Source organism: Leptodactylus fuscus, chromosome 10 (genome assembly GCF_031893055.1).
Source record: "Leptodactylus fuscus isolate aLepFus1 chromosome 10, aLepFus1.hap2, whole genome shotgun sequence".
Classification (NCBI taxonomy): Eukaryota; Metazoa; Chordata; class Amphibia; order Anura; family Leptodactylidae; genus Leptodactylus; species Leptodactylus fuscus.
The window spans coordinates 87146735-87165194 of record NC_134274.1 but is presented as its reverse complement, the minus strand read 5'-3'; the positions used below and the strand labels follow the sequence as shown (position 1 = coordinate 87165194).

The window sequence follows — 18460 nt, the reverse complement described above, 5'->3', positions numbered from 1 at the left end:
ATGTAGTTGGACTCACCTTGCCACGCTCCCCCGCCGCTCTCTCCACATCGGTGTCGGGCGGCTGGCTGCGTGTGGCATATAGGAGGCAGAGCGGGGTCTGGCGTCAGGTTGCTGTGACAGCTGGAAGCCTTGCGCTGCCTTCCTGGCCTGTCAGTCTTTCACTTCTATTGCAGCCTAGGCAGGTAGACTGCAATATACCGTGCATTGGCAAATACTGGCACCTGTATTGCAGTCTACCTGCCATACGCAGCCCGGCATCTATGTGCAGCGAGTGAGCGGAGGGGGAGCGTGGCAAGGTGAGTCCAACTACAATACAACTACACTGGGGCCGATGTAGGGGGGGAGGGGACGGACATGAAGCTGGGGAATGTGGTTGATCCCTAGGGACACCCCCTCCCCAACCCCCTGTACCCGCTGCACTTACCTATTATGTGGTGTGTCGGGTGCAGCAGCCTCCTCCTTAGCCGTCCGTGTAGGTGGCCTGGCATAGCTGCAGCACCATGTGGGCTGCTGCCATCTTGCTCACTGTGTCCCTGCTGAATCGGCACGCCCACCTTCAGCCCCCAACCTATGGTGCCGCAGCCCTCACTCCAGAGCCCGCCCACAGCCTGCCATGCACCAATAGGAGGTGCGTGCACAGACCAGCGCTGGCGGAATGCCAGCCTCTACAGCCATTCTGGAGGGTTCTTTGGAGGGTGACTGTGGTGATTTGGGGTGAGTGACCCACATTTAAAGTAGCCTATAACCTTTTTCTGGGCAATATGTTGGTGTGTGTGAAATTTCCCCAAAATCCATTCAGCCGTTTGGCTGTGATTGAGGAACAAACATCCAAACTCACAAACTTTCACCTTTATAATATTAATAGGATATATATGCATGCACACACCCATAAACACACGCAGTTATACACGTACACACATACATGTAAAGCAATAGCTATAATTTGTAAATCCGGTTCTATTTCTCACTGTATAATTCTACATCTTTACAATTCATAAAAAAGAAAATTGAAAAACTATACATATATAAAACAAATGCTGGAGTCTTTGATGTGAAGTCCGCGGCAGGGTCTCCTCCATCCAGTAAACTCCGCCGTCATTTCTATGAGGTCCGAGGTAAAGCGTCCGGTTCCACCGTAACTAAACTTTTTGTTATTTGTCCTGAATCCGTAGTTGCGGTGACGATAAAACCTTCCATACACTTCACATGTTCTCTCTGTTTCTTCACTTCTGTTTTCTCCTCCTGCCACTGATCGAATTTGTACAAAAGAAGTCTATGGAGAGGGAAGGAGGGAGAAGGAGACTACAGCCAGCTCTTCCCCGTCCCCTCTCCATAGACCCCACTCTATACTGATCAGGACACACTCAGATCAGAAGTACAGATAGAAGAAATCCTCAGAGCCGCCTCTTCTCCTCAGCGAAGCATCTTGTGAGGTTTCTTCCCTTCATCCGGGCGACAGATTTATCAGAAAATAAATAAAAGTTTCCTTCTGCTTTATATAAACCAGGCATGATGGAACTGGGGGGCGATTGGGGTCACACGCGCCATGTGTAACACACGGAGGATGTCTAGGCCGCGCGTATCAACATCCTAGAAGAGAAGAGGAAAGGGTTAACAGAAAACCCCCCCATAAAAGACCAATCCAGCTGCACACACTGATCTGACACAATGGAACAGAACCGCCCCAGGGCTCACACCAGGCCACAGCAGGACATGGAGAAGCGGGATATGTGGGGCCTCATACAGGGGGAGATCCCAACCCGAGAGATCAGGAATGCCAACAGGAGCGGGACCTCAGCGTGACAAGGTGGGCAGGGGCAGGACTTCAGCGTGACAAGGTAGGCAGGGGCAGAACTTCAGCGTGACAAGGCAGGCAGGGGCGGGACCTCAGCGTGACAAGGCGGGCAGGGGCGGGACCTCAGCGTGACAAGGCGGGCAGGAGCAGGATATGCGGTGCCTCATACAGGGGAAAATCCCGACCTGAGAGAGCAGGAGCGAGACCTCAGCGCGACAAGGCGGGCAGAAGCAGACCCTGAGTGGGACAAGGTGGGCCGGGGGGCTCAGCACGACAAGGCGGGCAGGGGTGGGACCTCAGCATGACAAGGCAGGCAGGGGTGGGACCTCAGCATGACAAGGCAGGCAGGGGTGGGACCTCAGCGTGACAAGGCAGGCAGAAGCAGACCCTGAGTGGGACAAGGTGGGCCGGGGGGCTCAGCACAAGGCGGGCAGGGGTGGGACCTCAGTGTAACAAGGCAGGGGTGGGACCTCAGCGTGACAAGGCGGGCAGGGGTGGGACCTCAGTGTAACAAGGCAGGCAGGGGCGGGACCTCAGCAGGACAAGGTGGGCAGGGGCGGGACCTCACTGGGACAAGGCAGCAGCAGTCTACTTGTACAATGTCCACATCTACACCATTCTTGGCCATGGAGGGTTCTCACCTGGTCCCCACTCCGGATCGTTCTGGAAGCACTGCGGGTTGTAATCTTCAGACTCCTTCACCATTTTCCGTAACCTATTCAAGAGAACTTGCAGGTCCTAGAGAAAAACAACGAATGTATTCAGGAGACGTCTTACATCATCGCTCACATGCACAGCCAATGGCCGACAAACATTGGTCTGTAAAGGGGGTTTCCAACCCCAAATCAAATTTTCATATTGACCTCCGAGGAGCCGAGTAGAAGCCAACCCTCCCCTGCTCTCGTGTCCGGGGCCAGTAGGTGCAATGTAGTGACGTCACTTATAGAACGCCTGGAGCGCCCTGACACTGCCGGACACAGAGACAGAGCAGGGGGAAGGAAAGTTTGTTCTCTTTTCTTAATTTAATATATACTAAAGGGGACGAGACTGTGCGGGCAACTGGAGAAGAACCTTACTATATAAAGTCTGAGGGGCCAGTGGAGAAGGGGCAGATAAATGTGCAATGTCACTGCAGGAGTATGTGGGGGCCACTGAGGGGGCATTATACTATGTGGGGGCCACTGAGGGGGCATTATACTATGTGGGGGCCACTGAGGGGGCATTATACTATGTGGGGGAGACTGAGGGGGCATTATACTATGTGGGGGCCACTGAGGGGGCATTATACTATGTGGGGGCCACTGAGGGGGCATTATACTATGTGGGGGCCACTGAGGGGGCATTATACTATGTGGGGACCACTGAGGGGGCATTATACTATGAGGGGGCATTATACTATGTGGGGGCATTATACTATGTGGGGGCCACTGAGGGGGCAATTATACTATGTGGGGGCCACTGAGGGGGCATTATACTATGTGGGGGCATTATACTATGTGGGGGCCACTGAGGGGGCAATTATACTATGTGGGGGCCACTGAGGGGGCATTATACTATGTGGGGGCCACTGAGGGGGCAATTATACTATGTGGGGGCCACTGAGGGGGCAATTATACTATGTGGGGACCACTGAGGGGGCATTATACTATGAGGGGGCATTATACTATGTGGGGGCATTATACTATGTGGGGGCATTATACTATGTGGGGGCCACTGAGGGGGCATTATACTATGTGGGGGCATTATACTATGTGGGGGCCACTGAGGGGGCATTATACTATGTGGGGGCATTATACTATGTGGGGGCCACTGAGGGGGGCATTATACTATGTGGGGGCCACTGAGGGGGGCATTATACTATGTGGGGGCCACTGAGGGGGGCATTATACTATGTGGGGGCATTATACTATGTGGGGGCCACTGAGGGGGGCATTATACTATGTGGGGGCCACTGAGGGGGGCATTATACTATGTGGGGGCCACTGAGGGGGCATTATACTATGTGGGGGCCACACCCTCCCCCTACTTGGGGGCTATGATGACGTGTGTAAGTAACAGCAGTCTCCATGAATCTGCCGCACCGTTTTCCTGCCGCGTTTCGCTTCGTGGCTCCTTGGCCTTGGGTTGATCCTCAGGCCACTGACTCGGAGGTGAAGCAGATGTCAGTACCTGGCACAGTCTATGTGATGCCTGCAGGACACATAAGACCAGGGTGTACAATGTCACTCTTAGTGAGCGCCCCCTTGTGTTTATACAACGTACCGGGTCATTTATTTTCGACAAGGGAACTTCATCTTCAGTCTCAGTTTCGGACAGGCTCTCATCGTCTTCATAGTCTTCACTATCAGACACCGTCTGGTTAAACCAAAAGAGCAGGTAAATCTCCTGAACCGACCAAATCACAGAAACCCCTTCAAACCGCCCAACAAATAAGACAAAACCAGTCAGGCGTCTGCTAAGTGAAGGATCCCCTTACCTCCTCGGAGTCGGAGAAGTCGGTGTCGCCCTGAGGTGTGTTCTGTGGTGGCTGAAAAACCAAACAGTGAGAATGAAGTGAAGTCTCCAAAGGTTCTGCATCAAATCATTGCTAAATATTCTCAGCTTAGAAGACACAAGAGCGGACGAGACGTCTTAGAAAGCTTAAGGTGGAGGAGATGGAGGAGAAGATTGTCACCACTGACTGCTCGGGCCAGAAGTGCCAGGACTCAGGTGACCTCGGCAGTAAATCATTGGGATCAGTGAGGCCATTGCTGAGACATCATTAGTATCCAACATGTGACTGCAGAGACCAATGAGCGGCCGCTGGGGTCACCGGAGCCAGTGCATGGCCAGCCAAAGCCAAGGAATGGGGGGGGGGGGAGGGGGTTGGCGACTATCAAGTGAGAAAGTCACAGTCAGATACACTGATGAGATGGAGACCCTGGAATGAAGCGGCCTCAACAACAATACTGTATGTATACGTGTGCGCATGTGAGCAAGTGTGCACGTATCTGAGTGTGTGCATGTGAGCGAGTGTGCACGTATCTGAGGGTGTGCATGTGAGCGAGTGTGCACGTATCTGAGGGTGTGCATGTGAGTGCACGTATCTGAGGGTGTGCATGTGAGCGAGTGTGCACGTATCTGAGGGTGTGCATGTGAGCGAGTGTGCACGTATCTGAGGGTGTGCATGTGAGTGTGCACGTATCTGAGGGTGTGCATGTGAGTGTGCACGTATCTGAGGGTGTGCATGTGAGCGAGTGTGCACGTATCTGAGGGTGTGCATGTGAGCGTGCACGTATCTGAGGGTGTGCATGTGAGCGTGCACGTATCTGAGGGTGTGCATGTGAGCGAGTGTGCACGTATCTGAGGGTGTGCATGTGAGTGTGCACGTATCTGAGGGTGTGCATGTGAGTGTGCACGTATCTGAGGGTGTGCATGTGAGTGTGCACGTATCTGAGGGTGTGCATGTGAGTGTGCACGTATCTGAGGGTGTGCATGTGAGCGAGTACGTATCTGAGGGTGTGCATGTGAGCGAGTGTGCACGTATCTGAGGGTGTGCATGTGAGCGAGTGTGCACGTATCTGAGGGTGTGCATGTGAGCGAGTGTGCACGTATCTGAGGGTGTGCATGTGAGCGAGTGTGCACGTATCTGAGGGTGTGCATGTGAGCGAGTGTGCACGTATCCGAGGGTGTGCATGTGAGCGAGTGTGCACGTATCCGAGGGTGTGCATGTGAGCGAGTGTGCACGTATCCGAGTGTATACATGTGAGCGAGTGTGCACGTATCCGAGTGTATGCATGTGAGTGTGCACGTATCCGAGTGTATGCATGTGAGCGAGTGTGCACGTATCTGAGGGTGTGCATGTGAGCGAGTGTGCACGTATCTGAGTGTGTGCATGTGAGCGAGTGTGCACGTATCTGAGTGTATACATGTGAGCTAGTGTGCACGTATCTGAGGGTGTGCATGTGAGGGAGTGTGCACGTATCTGAGGGTGTGCATGTGAGCGAGTGTGCACGTATCTGAGTGTGTGCATGTGAGGGAGTGTGCACGTATCTGAGTGTGTGCATGTGAGCGAGTGTGCACGTATCTGAGTGTGTGCATGTGAGCGAGTGTGCACGTATCTGAGGGTGTGCATGTGAGCGAGTGTGCACGTATCTGAGGGTGTGCATGTGAGCGAGTGTGCACGTATCTGAGGGTGTGCATGTGAGCGAGTGTGCACGTATCCGAGGGTGTGCATGTGAGCGAGTGTGCACGTATCCGAGTGTATGCATGTGAGTGTGCACGTATCCGAGTGTATGCATGTGAGCGAGTGTGCACGTATCTGAGGGTGTGCATGTGAGCGAGTGTGCACGTATCTGAGTGTGTGCATGTGAGCGAGTGTGCACGTATCTGAGTGTATACATGTGAGCTAGTGTGCACGTATCTGAGGGTGTGCATGTGAGGGAGTGTGCACGTATCTGAGGGTGTGCATGTGAGCGAGTGTGCACGTATCTGAGTGTGTGCATGTGAGGGAGTGTGCACGTATCTGAGTGTGTGCATGTGAGCGAGTGTGCACGTATCTGAGTGTGTGCATGTGAGCGAGTGTGCACGTATCTGAGTGTATGCATGTGAGCGAGTGTGCACGTATCCGAGTGTATACATGTGAACGAGTGTGCACGTATCTGAGGGTGTGCATGTGAGGGAGTGTGCACGTATCTGAGGGTGTGCATGTGAGCGAGTGTGCACGTATCTGAGGGTGTGCATGTGAGCGAGTGTGCACGTATCCGAGTGTATGCATGTGAGCGAGTGTGCACGTATCTGAGGGTGTGCATGTGAGCGAGTGTGCACGTATCTGAGTGTGTGCATGTGAGCGAGTGTGCACGTATCTGAGTGTATACATGTGAGCTAGTGTGCACGTATCTGAGGGTGTGCATGTGAGCGAGTGTGCACGTATCCGAGTGTATGCATGTGAGTGTGCACGTATCCGAGTGTATGCATGTGAGCGAGTGTGCACGTATCTGAGGGTGTGCATGTGAGCGAGTGTGCACGTATCTGAGGGTGTGCATGTGAGCGAGTGTGCACGTATCTGAGTGTATGCATGTGAGTGTGCACGTATCTGAGGGTGTGCATGTGAGCGAGTGTGCACGTATCTGAGTGTGTGCGCACGTATCTGAGTGTGTGCATGTGAGCGAGTGTGCACGTATCTGAGTGTATACATGTGAGCTAGTGTGCACGTATCCGAGTGTATGCATGTGAGCGAGTGTGCACGTATCCGAGTGTATACATGTGAGGGAGTGTGCACGTATCCGAGGGTGTGCATGTGAGGGAGTGTGCACGTATCTGAGTGTGTGCATGTGAGCGAGTGTGCACGTATCTGAGGGTGTGCATGTGAGGGAGTGTGCACGTATCTGAGGGTGTGCATGTGAGCGAGTGTGCACGTATCTGAGTGTGTGCATGTGAGGGAGTGTGCACGTATCTGAGTGTGTGCATGTGAGCGAGTGTGCACGTATCTGAGGGTGTGCATGTGAGCGAGTGTGCACGTATCTGAGTGTATGCATGTGAGTGTGCACGTATCTGAGGGTGTGCATGTGAGCGAGTGTGCACGTATCTGAGGGTGTGCATGTGAGCGAGTGTGCACGTATCTGGGTGTGTGCGCACGTATCTGAGTGTGTGCATGTGAGCGAGTGTGCACGTATCTGAGTGTATACATGTGAGCTAGTGTGCACGTATCCGAGTGTATGCATGTGAGCGAGTGTGCACGTATCCGAGTGTATACATGTGAGGGAGTGTGCACGTATCCGAGGGTGTGCATGTGAGGGAGTGTGCACGTATCTGAGTGTGTGCATGTGAGCGAGTGTGCACGTATCTGAGGGTGTGCATGTGAGGGAGTGTGCACGTATCTGAGGGTGTGCATGTGAGCGAGTGTGCACGTATCTGAGGGTGTGCATGTGAGCGAGTGTGCACGTATCCGAGTGTATACATGTGAGCTAGTGTGCACGTATCTGAGGGTGTGCATGTGAGCGAGTGTGCACGTATCTGAGTGTGTGCATGTGAGGGAGTGTGCACGTATCTGAGTGTGTGCATGTGAGCGAGTGTGCACGTATCCGAGTGTATACATGTGAGCTAGTGTGCACGTATCCGAGTGTGTGCATGTGAGCGAGTGTGCACGTATCTGAGTGTGTGCATGTGAGTGGGTGTTGTGCATGAGCTGCTTTTCTAAAAATGTACATGTAAAAATATCCAAGTCCAAGGATGCCGGAGCTCAGAATTTTGTGCTGTGGTCTTGGCATTGTTGTGTCCTCGCTCAGGTATTGCAGGAGGGATGAGACGGTACTAACATTTCTAGCGGGCACGGCGTCTTTTTTCACAAAACCTTGACTCGTGCGATAACCTGAGACAGAAAGAAAACATGGAAGTTAGAAAAACCACATAACATTCTCTTCTATAAGCCCCCTGACCATGTCAAGCCAGCGGTCACCCGACTGCCTGCACGCCACACCTAGCGGTCACCCGACTGCCTGCACGCCACACCCAGCGGTCACCCGACTGCCTGCACCCTACGCCCGGCAGTCAGATTTCAGATTTCTTATGCAATCCAAAACTCCTTGCACAGACATATGACATACATAACATATATACCGCCATACACATAACATAGCATATACCGCCATACACATAACAAGGCCTCCTTCAGGTCCACTTTGTTGAGCCGCCCCCTGACAGATCACGACAAGCCAACCCTAAATCCTAGACATGCACACTGGGGTCTCCCTCTTACATGGCGATGTCGTGCGCTTCATGTACAGATCCTTGTGCTGTGTGAAATACTCCCACTCCTCCACGGTGAAGTAGACGGTGACATCCTGACACCTCATGGGGACCTGACAACACAAGGACACCGTCATCACCCCGACACACCCTCCCTTGTGTCCCTGTAGTGTCCCGGCCCTCCCCGCAGCGCTCACCTCTCCGGTCAGCAGCTCGTTCAGCTTGTTGGCCACTTCCAGGATCTTCTGGTCGTTCTGCAGGTCGTGGTTCATGGACTTGGACAGGACCGAGGGGCTGTGAGCGCTGCTCGGAGAGGTCGCTGTGCAGTGGACGGAGCTGTTGGGGATCACGTGGTCACCGGATGACTTTAGTATGACATAGTCCTAAGGGTTGGGAGAAAGTAAAGATGGCGCTCTCATTAGCACTGGGGGCTCCACCGAAAACGGCAGAGAAGAAAGTTCTGCACAGAGGACTTCTTTCTCCGCTGCTTTCGGCTTTGAACAGGCAGACCCCATTATAGTCAGTGAGTGGGGCCGGCTGTGTGACCACTGGGGTAGCCGGCCAAATGTCAGTCCTTCAGGTCCTCTGACAGAGCACCCGGAGGTAGCGTGAACCTGGCCTAACAATGGCGGGTCCCTCACCCCTTTCGAAAGCAAGTGGATGATCTCCTTGGTGAGCTCCAAGATCCTGTCGTTCATGCGGCTCCTTTCCGTGTACGTCGTCAGGTCTCTGAACATGGACTCCGGTCTCGGCGGGTGCTGGTGACTTGGAGAGGACGTCTAAAAGGGATATGAGACAAGTATTAAAGGCAATGGACACCTCTGACAGAGAGAGAATTACCTTCACCTATGTTAGCGGTTTCCAGCGTTGCAGACAAGCACAGCGCCATACATTGTGTTGTGGCTGTGCTTGGTATTGCAGCTCAGCCCATTTACTTGAATGGGACTGAGCTGCAAACAGTGGAAGCAACGCTCACTCCACACCACAGATTTGATCAGATTGATTACAGATGGATGACGTATCCTGGCCAGTGACATCATGTTCACTTCCCCCATGGCACCATCCTATTCAAGTTTAGTTGCAATACCAAGCACAACCACTAGACAGTGAGGAGCGCTGTTCTGGGTATTCAGTGAAGAGGCCGCAGCACTCAACCAAACAGCTGATCTGTGGGGGTTCTGGGTAAGAGACCCTCACTGACCACAAGCTGATGATAAAGGTCAGAACATCTCTTTAGAAGTCTTAATATATATCCCCTCCCCCTTGTCCATTACATGAGTAATGCCACGAGGTGAGAGCGTGCGCCCCTCCCCCCCCCCGGCGTAACCCAAATCCTACCTGGTTATAGTCTGTATCCGCCTCGGCCTTGCACACCACAGACGGACTCACGGCGTACCCTGCAGATGGATGTCTGCTGCCGCCACTGCTGGAGGTCTCTGCAGGACACACACAGTCAGACTGAACGCAATGACCACATGACAGCGCCGCCGATATCCCATTAACCCATTAATGCCAGGGGCCGCCTACTCACCTGGGCAGATAGCCGTAGGGACTTCTTCCTCCTTACATGGATGGGGGGGACCGGTCTGATAGGAATCTTCTACTTCTACTTTTATACGTTTTAGGACTCCATCCTGAACAGGAGACAGGTATTTAGACCTCAATGGTGTCAGTCCCTGCGGACGTCCATGACACACGGTGACAAAACTGATGGGCTGAGCAGCAGGGAGCCGGAGAACCGTCTATTTGTATATCTGCCATCTTCTCCTGTGTATAGGTCCTGTTATATACAGTGTAGCACAGCTCGGCGCTCTCATGTCAGTGCATTGCCGGGATCTTACCCCATTGCAGAGACATCAGAGGGGCCGAGCTCATATCAGCGCCATCACTGGGTGTGTCAAGACGGGACCAGCAGGGACAAAGGAAACATTAGGACAGTGACGGAAAATTCTCACCATTAGCACCACCTGTCGGTCCTGCGCGCCATTGTGGTTCTCCTTTTTAGCCTGCTGATGATAATGAGGAAGACTAGGATGTGTCTGCGCGTCCGTCCTTCTCCTGCCGGAACCTCCTGTAGTGTAATTATACACAATGACGCCATGACGGGTGTTATACAGGGGACACCAGAGGGTCTCACCAAAGTACCCACAAAGTAGTGATCTCTTCTAAATGACATGTAACATAATGCCGCCTACAGTACACTCACATGTAACAATGCTTCTATGCAAAAAATAACATATGGACTCCCTCCACACCCCCACGTGTAACATGCAGAGCCCTGGGAGAGAGCGGTGAATGGCGGGTATCCAGGATGCCAGTAAGTACAATGAGCGGCCATCTTTCCTGAGCCGTGCACTATGTAATACAGACCATGTACTGCAAGTAGACCAACGTCCTCTCACCCAGGGGCTGCTGATCCTCCATCACGACGTCCCTGTACAGATCCTTGTGTCCTTCTATATACTCCCACTCCTCCATGGAGAAATAGACTGTGACGTCCTGACACCTTATAGGAACCTGACAACACAATGACACCGTCATCACCCCGACCCATCACTAGACGTGTAATACTGCAGCCCCCCCCAGCAGCGCTCACCTCTCTGGTCAGCAGCGCGATGATCTTTTTGATAAGTTTTAGGATTTTTTCATTGTTGTTCTTCTCATTAGTGTTTGGGTTCGGTGAAGGCACCATAAGGGTGTTCTGGTCCAGGTTCCAGCCTTCTGACACGTGAGGGACGCCGCCTGACTTTGTTCTCTCTCCAAGCTTTTTGATAATGATGTAAACCTACATGGTAAAGAGCACAGCATGATGTCTGTATACTAGAAGACTGTGTGTGTGTGTATATATATATATATATATATATATATATATATATATATATATACACACACGTCTAGTATTCAGACTTTGCAGAATCTCGGCCTATGATCTATCCACAGGACCGGCGAGAGGTGTCTGCTCACAAATCCCGAGGACCGGTGTCTTGTATCCTCCATTTAAATGCAGCAATGGTCGCACATGTAAGAATAGAGCAGGAGCAGCGTCCATGTCTGACCATCACTCTGTTCTCGTGATCTGTGAGGGGACCCCCATTCTCGTATGCTAAGCTGTAAAGAGCGGTGTCGTGTTCCTTGAAGCCTCACCTCTCCCGTCAGCAGGTACATGATCTCCAGGGCCAGCTTTAATGCGCTTTCACTTAAGTGACCGCTGTCCACGTCCATCCTGCAGACCCTGAGCCGTGGTCCTGGTGGTCGGGGGTGGAAGTCACCTCTGTGAGAAGAGATAGAGTCAGTCAGTCATACAGAGGTGGTGACATGTTACATACATGACTTCTCTATTCTATCTCGCTCCAGAAAACTGCTCTGACTAATACAGGAGAGCGGAGTCTGTTCCTGACTGGGATAATGGTGAATAGGGGAGCCCCGGATTGAGTCTGATAGAAGGTCGGAGCCCTTCCATATTCAAGCTGTGTCCTAGGCCAGGTGGGTACTACAATAAGACCCCTGATGCCCATTGTGCAGCACCAGTCATGTGACGGGCCTGGCAGAGAGATGCCAGTCTGCAGGGGGGACACAAGAGCTGAGGAGGTGTAACCTATCAGAATTAGACTGCTCCATTCTATGGGACCCCAGCACCCCGATATCTCTGGTGACCCCACTGATGTGAGGGCCGCACGTCTTTCTGTTGAGGTCTGTTTGCCTGTAGAATATCCCTTTAAGCGGTTAACCCTTACAGTTCCCAGAACCTCAGACTGAGTGGAGGCATCTAATTACAACTATAGCCCTATAGCCAATCCCTATAGCGCCCCCTGCTGACACAATGACTGAACATGCTCATACCCACCAGCGAGTGAGGACCCCTGCACCGGGAGACTCTGCAGCACAACCAGCCTCAGCCTCTGCTTACAGACAAACGTGCAGGAAGTCCCTCTACTCGCCGCCTCGATCACTTCCGGGTGCTGCGTGCCACTGCGCTCGCCGTTCTGCGTTCCAATCCGCTGCTTTTGTCTGGCGGGGCCTCGGCGCGCTGCCTTAGAGCCTGCCTACCATGTCACGTGCGTGGTGTTGTCGGATCACGTGATGAGATTGGCGCGATATTGAAAGAGTCAGCCGGTGTGTGGTCACGTGACCTGGGTTATGCCCCTGTTATTATGGAGACAGGGCAGCTAGAGGTCATGTGAAGGCCCTATTAACCCCTTAAGGGAAAGACCTTTTTTTTTTCTAACCTCTCAACCGCCCAAAATTCAACCGGACAGTCCCCTCCCACTACCAGGACCCCTGCAGATCAGCTGTACGAGACACTGCACGACCTACAACCCCCGCTACCCTCTGTACCATTAGCAGTAGCCACACCTTGGAATAGCTGATCTGCAGCGGCCCCCGGCTGTCGGACCCCACAGGTGTATCCTAAGGACTCGCCCTCAGTATGAGAAAGAAGGATAAACCCTTTAACCCCTTCCCGCCGATGGCATTTTTTGATTTTCGTTTTTGACTCCCCTCCTTCTAAACCCCATAACTTTTGTATTTCTCCGCTCCCAGAGCCATATGAGGTCTTAATCTTTGCGGGACAAATTTTTCTTCATGATGCCGCCATTAATTATTCTGTACAATGTACTGGGAAGCAGGAAAAAATTCAGAATGGGGTGGATTTGAAGAAAAAATGCATTTCTGCGACTTTCTTACGGGCTTTGGTTTTACGGCGTTCACTGTGCAGCCACAATGACCTGTCCCCTGTATTCTGTGTTTCGTTACGATTACGGGGATACCAAATTTATATGGTTTTATTTACATTTTAACCCCTTAAAAAAAATCCAAAACTGTGTTAAAAAATTTTTTTTCTAAAAGTCGCCATATTCCGACAGTCGTAACTTTTTTATACGTGCGTGTACGGGGATGCATAGGGCGTCTTTTTTTGCGGGGCCGGGTGTACTCTTTAGTTCTACCATTTTCGGGAAATGTTATTGCTTTGATCACTTTTTATTCAAATTTTTATCAGAATTAAAACAGTGAAAAAACAGCGGTTTGGCACTTTTGACTATTTTTCCCGCTACGGCGTTTACCGAACAGGAAAAATATTTGTATAGATTTGTAGAGCGGGCGATTTCGGACACGGGGAGACCTAACATGTATGTGTTTCACAGTATTTAACTACTTTTATATGTGTTCTAGGGACGGGGGGGGTGATTTGAATTTTTAATACTTTTTAAAAAAAATTATATATTTTTTTAACTTTTTTATAATTTTTTTTTTTTTGCATTTATTAGACCCCCTAGGTGTGTTGAACCCCAGGGGGTCTGATCACTAATGCAATGCATTACAATACATTGCAAAAAATCATCCTTTCTTTTGCAGGCTGCATAGACCAGCCTGCAAAAGAAAGAGATTGCAGATCGGCCGGGAGCCTTTAACAAGGCTCCCGGCTGTCATGGCAACGTGACGTCGGCCCTGAAGCTTGCTCCAGGCGCCAGTGATCACCGACAAAATGGCGGCGCCCATGCGCTGCCGGGAAATGCTTGAAGCAGTAGACACCCGGCGGCTATGGTGGCCGTCCGCTATAGTTACACACCCAGCATGCGCCGTACTATTACGGTGGATGTTGGGAAGGGGTTAAAGAGGCTGTCCAGGAATTGGAGCAACCCATGTGGAAGGCGGGAAAAAAACAAAAACAAAACATACTCACCTGTCCCCAGCCCTCCATTGTCCGCTGCCAGTGTCCATTCAGTCTCATGTCCGCGCCTTCTTTTTGGGAGTCCTACGCAGTTGGATCCGGTAGGGCTCCATAAAGGAAAGGGCCCACTGGAGGATTCAAAGGTCCCCCGATGGGCCAGTCCTGCACGGACCACCCATAGCCGTGGGCTATTCTTAATAAATTGGTGTCCTGCTCCACTGCTTTAGTAGGCACTAGAGATGAGCGAGTACTGTTCAGATCAGCCGATCCGAACAGCACGCTCGCATAGAAATGAATGGACGTAGCCGGCACGCGGGGGGTTAAGCGGCCGGCCGGCGTCAAAGCGGAAGTACCAGGTGCATCCATTCATTTCTATGGAGCGTGCTGTTCGGATCGGCTGATCCGAACAGTACTCGCTCATCTCTAGTAGGCACCACAGACATCCCATAACAGCGACTCCTGAGCTGAAAAGGGTTGCAAAGGCATCAGAAGACCGGCAGCCATTACCAAAGGGATCTCCTGTCATTGCAATCCTGCCTGCCATGTTAAAGGGATCATAAGTAGAGATGAGCTAGTACTGTTCGGATCAGCCGATCCGAACAGCACGCATGCATTGAAATGAATGGATGCACCTGGTACTTCCGCTTTGACGCCGGCCGGCCGCTTAAGCCCCCGCGTGTCGGCTACGTCCATTCATTTCAATGCGTGCGTGCTGTTCGGATCGGCTGATCCCTACAGTACTCGCTCATCTCTAATCATAAGGATTCTAACATTGATAGCCATCAATATCAGATCTGCGGGGGGTCTGACACCCGGGACCCAGACAGTGCGGCTCTTGGTATTGTTTGCTCACTGGCAGTACAAACCGCAGCGGTGAATTTGGCTATTGTAACGCTGCCCTATTGAAATCCATGTAATAATACTACAATACCCACGGTCAGCGCCACAGTCTATATGTCCAGTGAGCAGCGCCGACCCCAGAAAGTAAACAATACCGGGAGCTGTGCTGTTTCACTACAGCTGATCTGCGGGGGTCCCTAAGAATAGGCCATCAGAAGACAACCCCATTAACCTTCAGACAGATTTGTAGTGATGAGGATCTGTAGACATGACATGGGAATAGTTATCGGATATTAATGTCCCGCTGTCATTCTATGGGGTTATGGTATTAACAAAGTTTGGATTTATTTTTTATGATTTTTTTTATGTGAACATTGGTCATTGCCTAAGTGCGAATATGTATAAGTTATATAGGTTATATCCTGATATGTATAGATTAGCTAGGTCATATATATATATATACTAGCAGGAGGACGCGGCTTCGCACGGGTATATTACATTTTGTGTGTATGTAATGGCCCCATAAGAATTGTCCAGTTTTGCACTGGTGTATTTTGTATGTTGTTTGTGTGTATGTCCATAAGCGTCATGTGATCATGTGTATCTCATTTCGAATATCAGTGAAAAACCTGCGATCGGTTGTTATGGAGACCTGGAGTAAAGCTGTGTGTATGTGACCTTGTGTAACAGTGTCATTCACAGCGCCCTGCCCCTTTAAGGCTGACATAAAGTAGAGAAGAAAAATGGCAGGGTTGCTATGGAAACCTGTGGTACTCTGTTAAGAGCCATGTATCTAATCCTCCGGCGTGTGGTACTGTGTGCTGATGCACATACTGTATCTATTCTACTGGCATGTGGTACTGTGTGGAGTGGTGCATATCTAATCCTCTAGCGTGTGGTACTGTGTGCAGTGGTGCGTATCTAATCCTCTAGCGTGTGGTACTGTGTGCAGTGGCACGTATCTAATCCTCCCTTGTGTGGTATTGTGTGCATATCTAATCCTCTGGCGAGTGGTATTGTGTGCAGTGGTGCATATCTAATCCTCTGGCGTGTGGATTTGTGAGAAGACACGTGTATCTAATCCTCTGGCGCTTGGTACTGTGTGCAATTGCACGTATCTAATCCTCCGGCTTGTTGTACTGTGTGAAGACATGCGTATTTAATCCTCCAGTGTGTGGCACTGTGTGAAGACACGCGTATCTAATCCTCTGGTATTGTGTAAAGACGTGCGTATCTAATCCTCCGGCATGTGGAACTATGCGCAAACATGTGTATCTAATGCTGCGGCATGTGGAACTGTGTATAGACGCACGTATCTAATCCTCTGGTGTGTGGAACTGTGTTCAGATGTGCGTATCTAATCCTCTGGCATGTGGTACTGTGTGCTGACTTGTGTATCTAATCCTCTGGTGTGTGGTACTTTGTGCAGACGTGTGTATCTAATCCTCTGGCATGTGGTACTGTGTACTGACATGCATATCTAATCCTCTGGTGTGTGGTACTGTGTGCAGACGCGTGTATCTAATCTTCCCTGTGTGGTATTGTGTGCAGTAGTTTGTATCTAACCCTCCGCTGTGTGGTATTGTGTGTAGTGGTGCGTATCTAATCCTCCATTGTGTGGTATATTGTAAAGACGTGCGTATCTAATCCGCTGGCGTGTGGAACTGTGTGCAGATGCGCGTATCTAATCCTGTGGCATGTGGAACTGCTTATAGACACATGTGTCTAATCTTCTGGAATGTGGAACTGTGTGAAGACGCATGTATCTAATCCTCTGGCGTGTGTTATTGTGTGAAGACTCACGTATCTAATCCTCTGGAATGTGGAATTGTGTGTATATGCGCGTATCTAATCCTGTGGCGTGTGTAACTGGGTGCATTGGCGCGTATCCAACCCTCTGGTGTGTGGTATTGTTTGCCGTAGCGCGCGTATCTAATCCTGTGATGTGTGGAACTGTGGGCAGAGTTGCGTATCTAATCCTCTGGCGTGTGGTACTGTGTGAAGACGCGCGTATCTAATGCTTTGGCATGTGGAACTGTGTGCAGATGCGTGTATCTAATCCTATGTTGTGTGATACTGTGTGCTGACCTGTGTATCTAATCCTCGAGTGTGTGGTACATTGTGCAGGTGTGCGTATCTAATCCCGTGGCATGTGGAACTGTGTGTAAATGCACGTATCTAATCCTTCAGTGTGTGGGACTGTGTGCAGAAGCGCGTATTTAATCCTCTGGTGTGTGATACTGTGTGCAGACGTGTGTATCTAATCCTCTGGCGTGTGATACTGTGTACTGATCTGTGTATCTAATCCTCTGATGCGTGTATCTCAGTTTGGATATCAGTGTTGGGTTGTGTATGTGGAGTGACCATGTGTATTGCAGTTGGAATATGAGTGAAAGACTTGCAGATTTGTATTGGCTAAGGTGGGGGGGGGGGGCATTGTGTTTGGAATACTGTATCTCAGCAACGGTACGTCCGAGCGAGTTGGAGTCTCGTCTTAAACCTTCCCGGATACCTGAAGTATCTCTGTGCCAAATTTGGTGAAGATCGGTCCAGTTGTTTGGTTTGCATTAGAGAACAGACAGACAGACAAGAATTCATTTTTATAATATAGAGAGATATGTATAGGTTACATTCTTATATGTTTGGTCCCCATATTAATTATTATCAAGGCCAGTTTCTAACAGTTACCACCTTTCCTTAATATAAGCCATCAATATCAGCTCTTGGGGGGTCCGACACCTGGAACCCCACAAATCACAGGTACCCAGACAATAGGTGTACCCAATCAGTGGCTATGGCAAACACAAGTGAATAGCGCTGAACTGCAATACCAAGCACAACCAGCATACAATGTTTGATCCTGTCTTGGTATTCAGTGAAGAGACTGCAGAGACTCAGTAGAGCGGTCTGGGGTCCTGGACCCCCCCCCCCCCCCCAGATTCCACTGTGTGAACTACCTCTTATATATCCCTGTTCTCCTGGGGTCTCACAATCTCTGTACAGCGACACAGTATATGCCGCCAATGAGCGCTCTTACACAATCTGTATTCAGTGCTGCTATAATAGGTAACGTCCAGCCAGAAATATAGAAAAATAGAAGTTTATTAGACAAGTCATGGGAAATATAAATGATATACTCGGATATATATATATCCACTCAGATAACACTGATATAAAAGAGGAATCCTAATAGCATGCCCAGATGAGCACAGCAGACAAAGCACAACCCCTGTCAGGTATACAAAGGCTACACGGCACAACTAGAGATGAGAGAACAGTGAAATATTCGATATTCGTTTCGAGTAGTCGTTCAATATTGGACTATTGGAACAAATATCGAACCCCATTTTAGTCTATGGGGGAAAATGCTTCGTTTCAGGGGATCCCACCATTCACCTCAGGAGAGTCACCAAGTCCACTATGACACCCCA

General features: G+C 50.6%; 1 protein-coding gene across 1 annotated transcript in view; it reads right to left on the bottom strand.

Annotated features, from left to right (window-relative positions):
• Positions 1 to 964: 964 nt before the first annotated feature.
• LOC142219352 (uncharacterized) overlaps positions 965 to 18460 on the bottom strand; it is a 52763-nt gene continuing 35267 nt past the window's right edge. Inside the window, exons 1-15 of the mRNA XM_075288345.1 lie at positions 12366 to 12486; positions 11666 to 11792; positions 11118 to 11306; positions 10924 to 11038; positions 10477 to 10592; positions 10053 to 10155; positions 9860 to 9957; positions 9163 to 9300; positions 8719 to 8904; positions 8532 to 8634; positions 8092 to 8144; positions 4272 to 4322; positions 4058 to 4150; positions 2437 to 2533; positions 965 to 1590 (exon numbers count right to left, since the gene is read on the bottom strand). Of these exons, the coding sequence (XP_075144446.1) occupies positions 1583 to 1590; positions 2437 to 2533; positions 4058 to 4150; positions 4272 to 4322; positions 8092 to 8144; positions 8532 to 8634; positions 8719 to 8904; positions 9163 to 9300; positions 9860 to 9957; positions 10053 to 10155; positions 10477 to 10592; positions 10924 to 11038; positions 11118 to 11306; positions 11666 to 11743 (1428 nt within the window). The 5' untranslated portion in view covers positions 11744 to 11792; positions 12366 to 12486 and the 3' untranslated portion in view covers positions 965 to 1582. Of the gene's footprint in view, positions 1591 to 2436; positions 2534 to 4057; positions 4151 to 4271; positions 4323 to 8091; positions 8145 to 8531; positions 8635 to 8718; positions 8905 to 9162; positions 9301 to 9859; positions 9958 to 10052; positions 10156 to 10476; positions 10593 to 10923; positions 11039 to 11117; positions 11307 to 11665; positions 11793 to 12365 lie in introns of the transcript that reaches the window.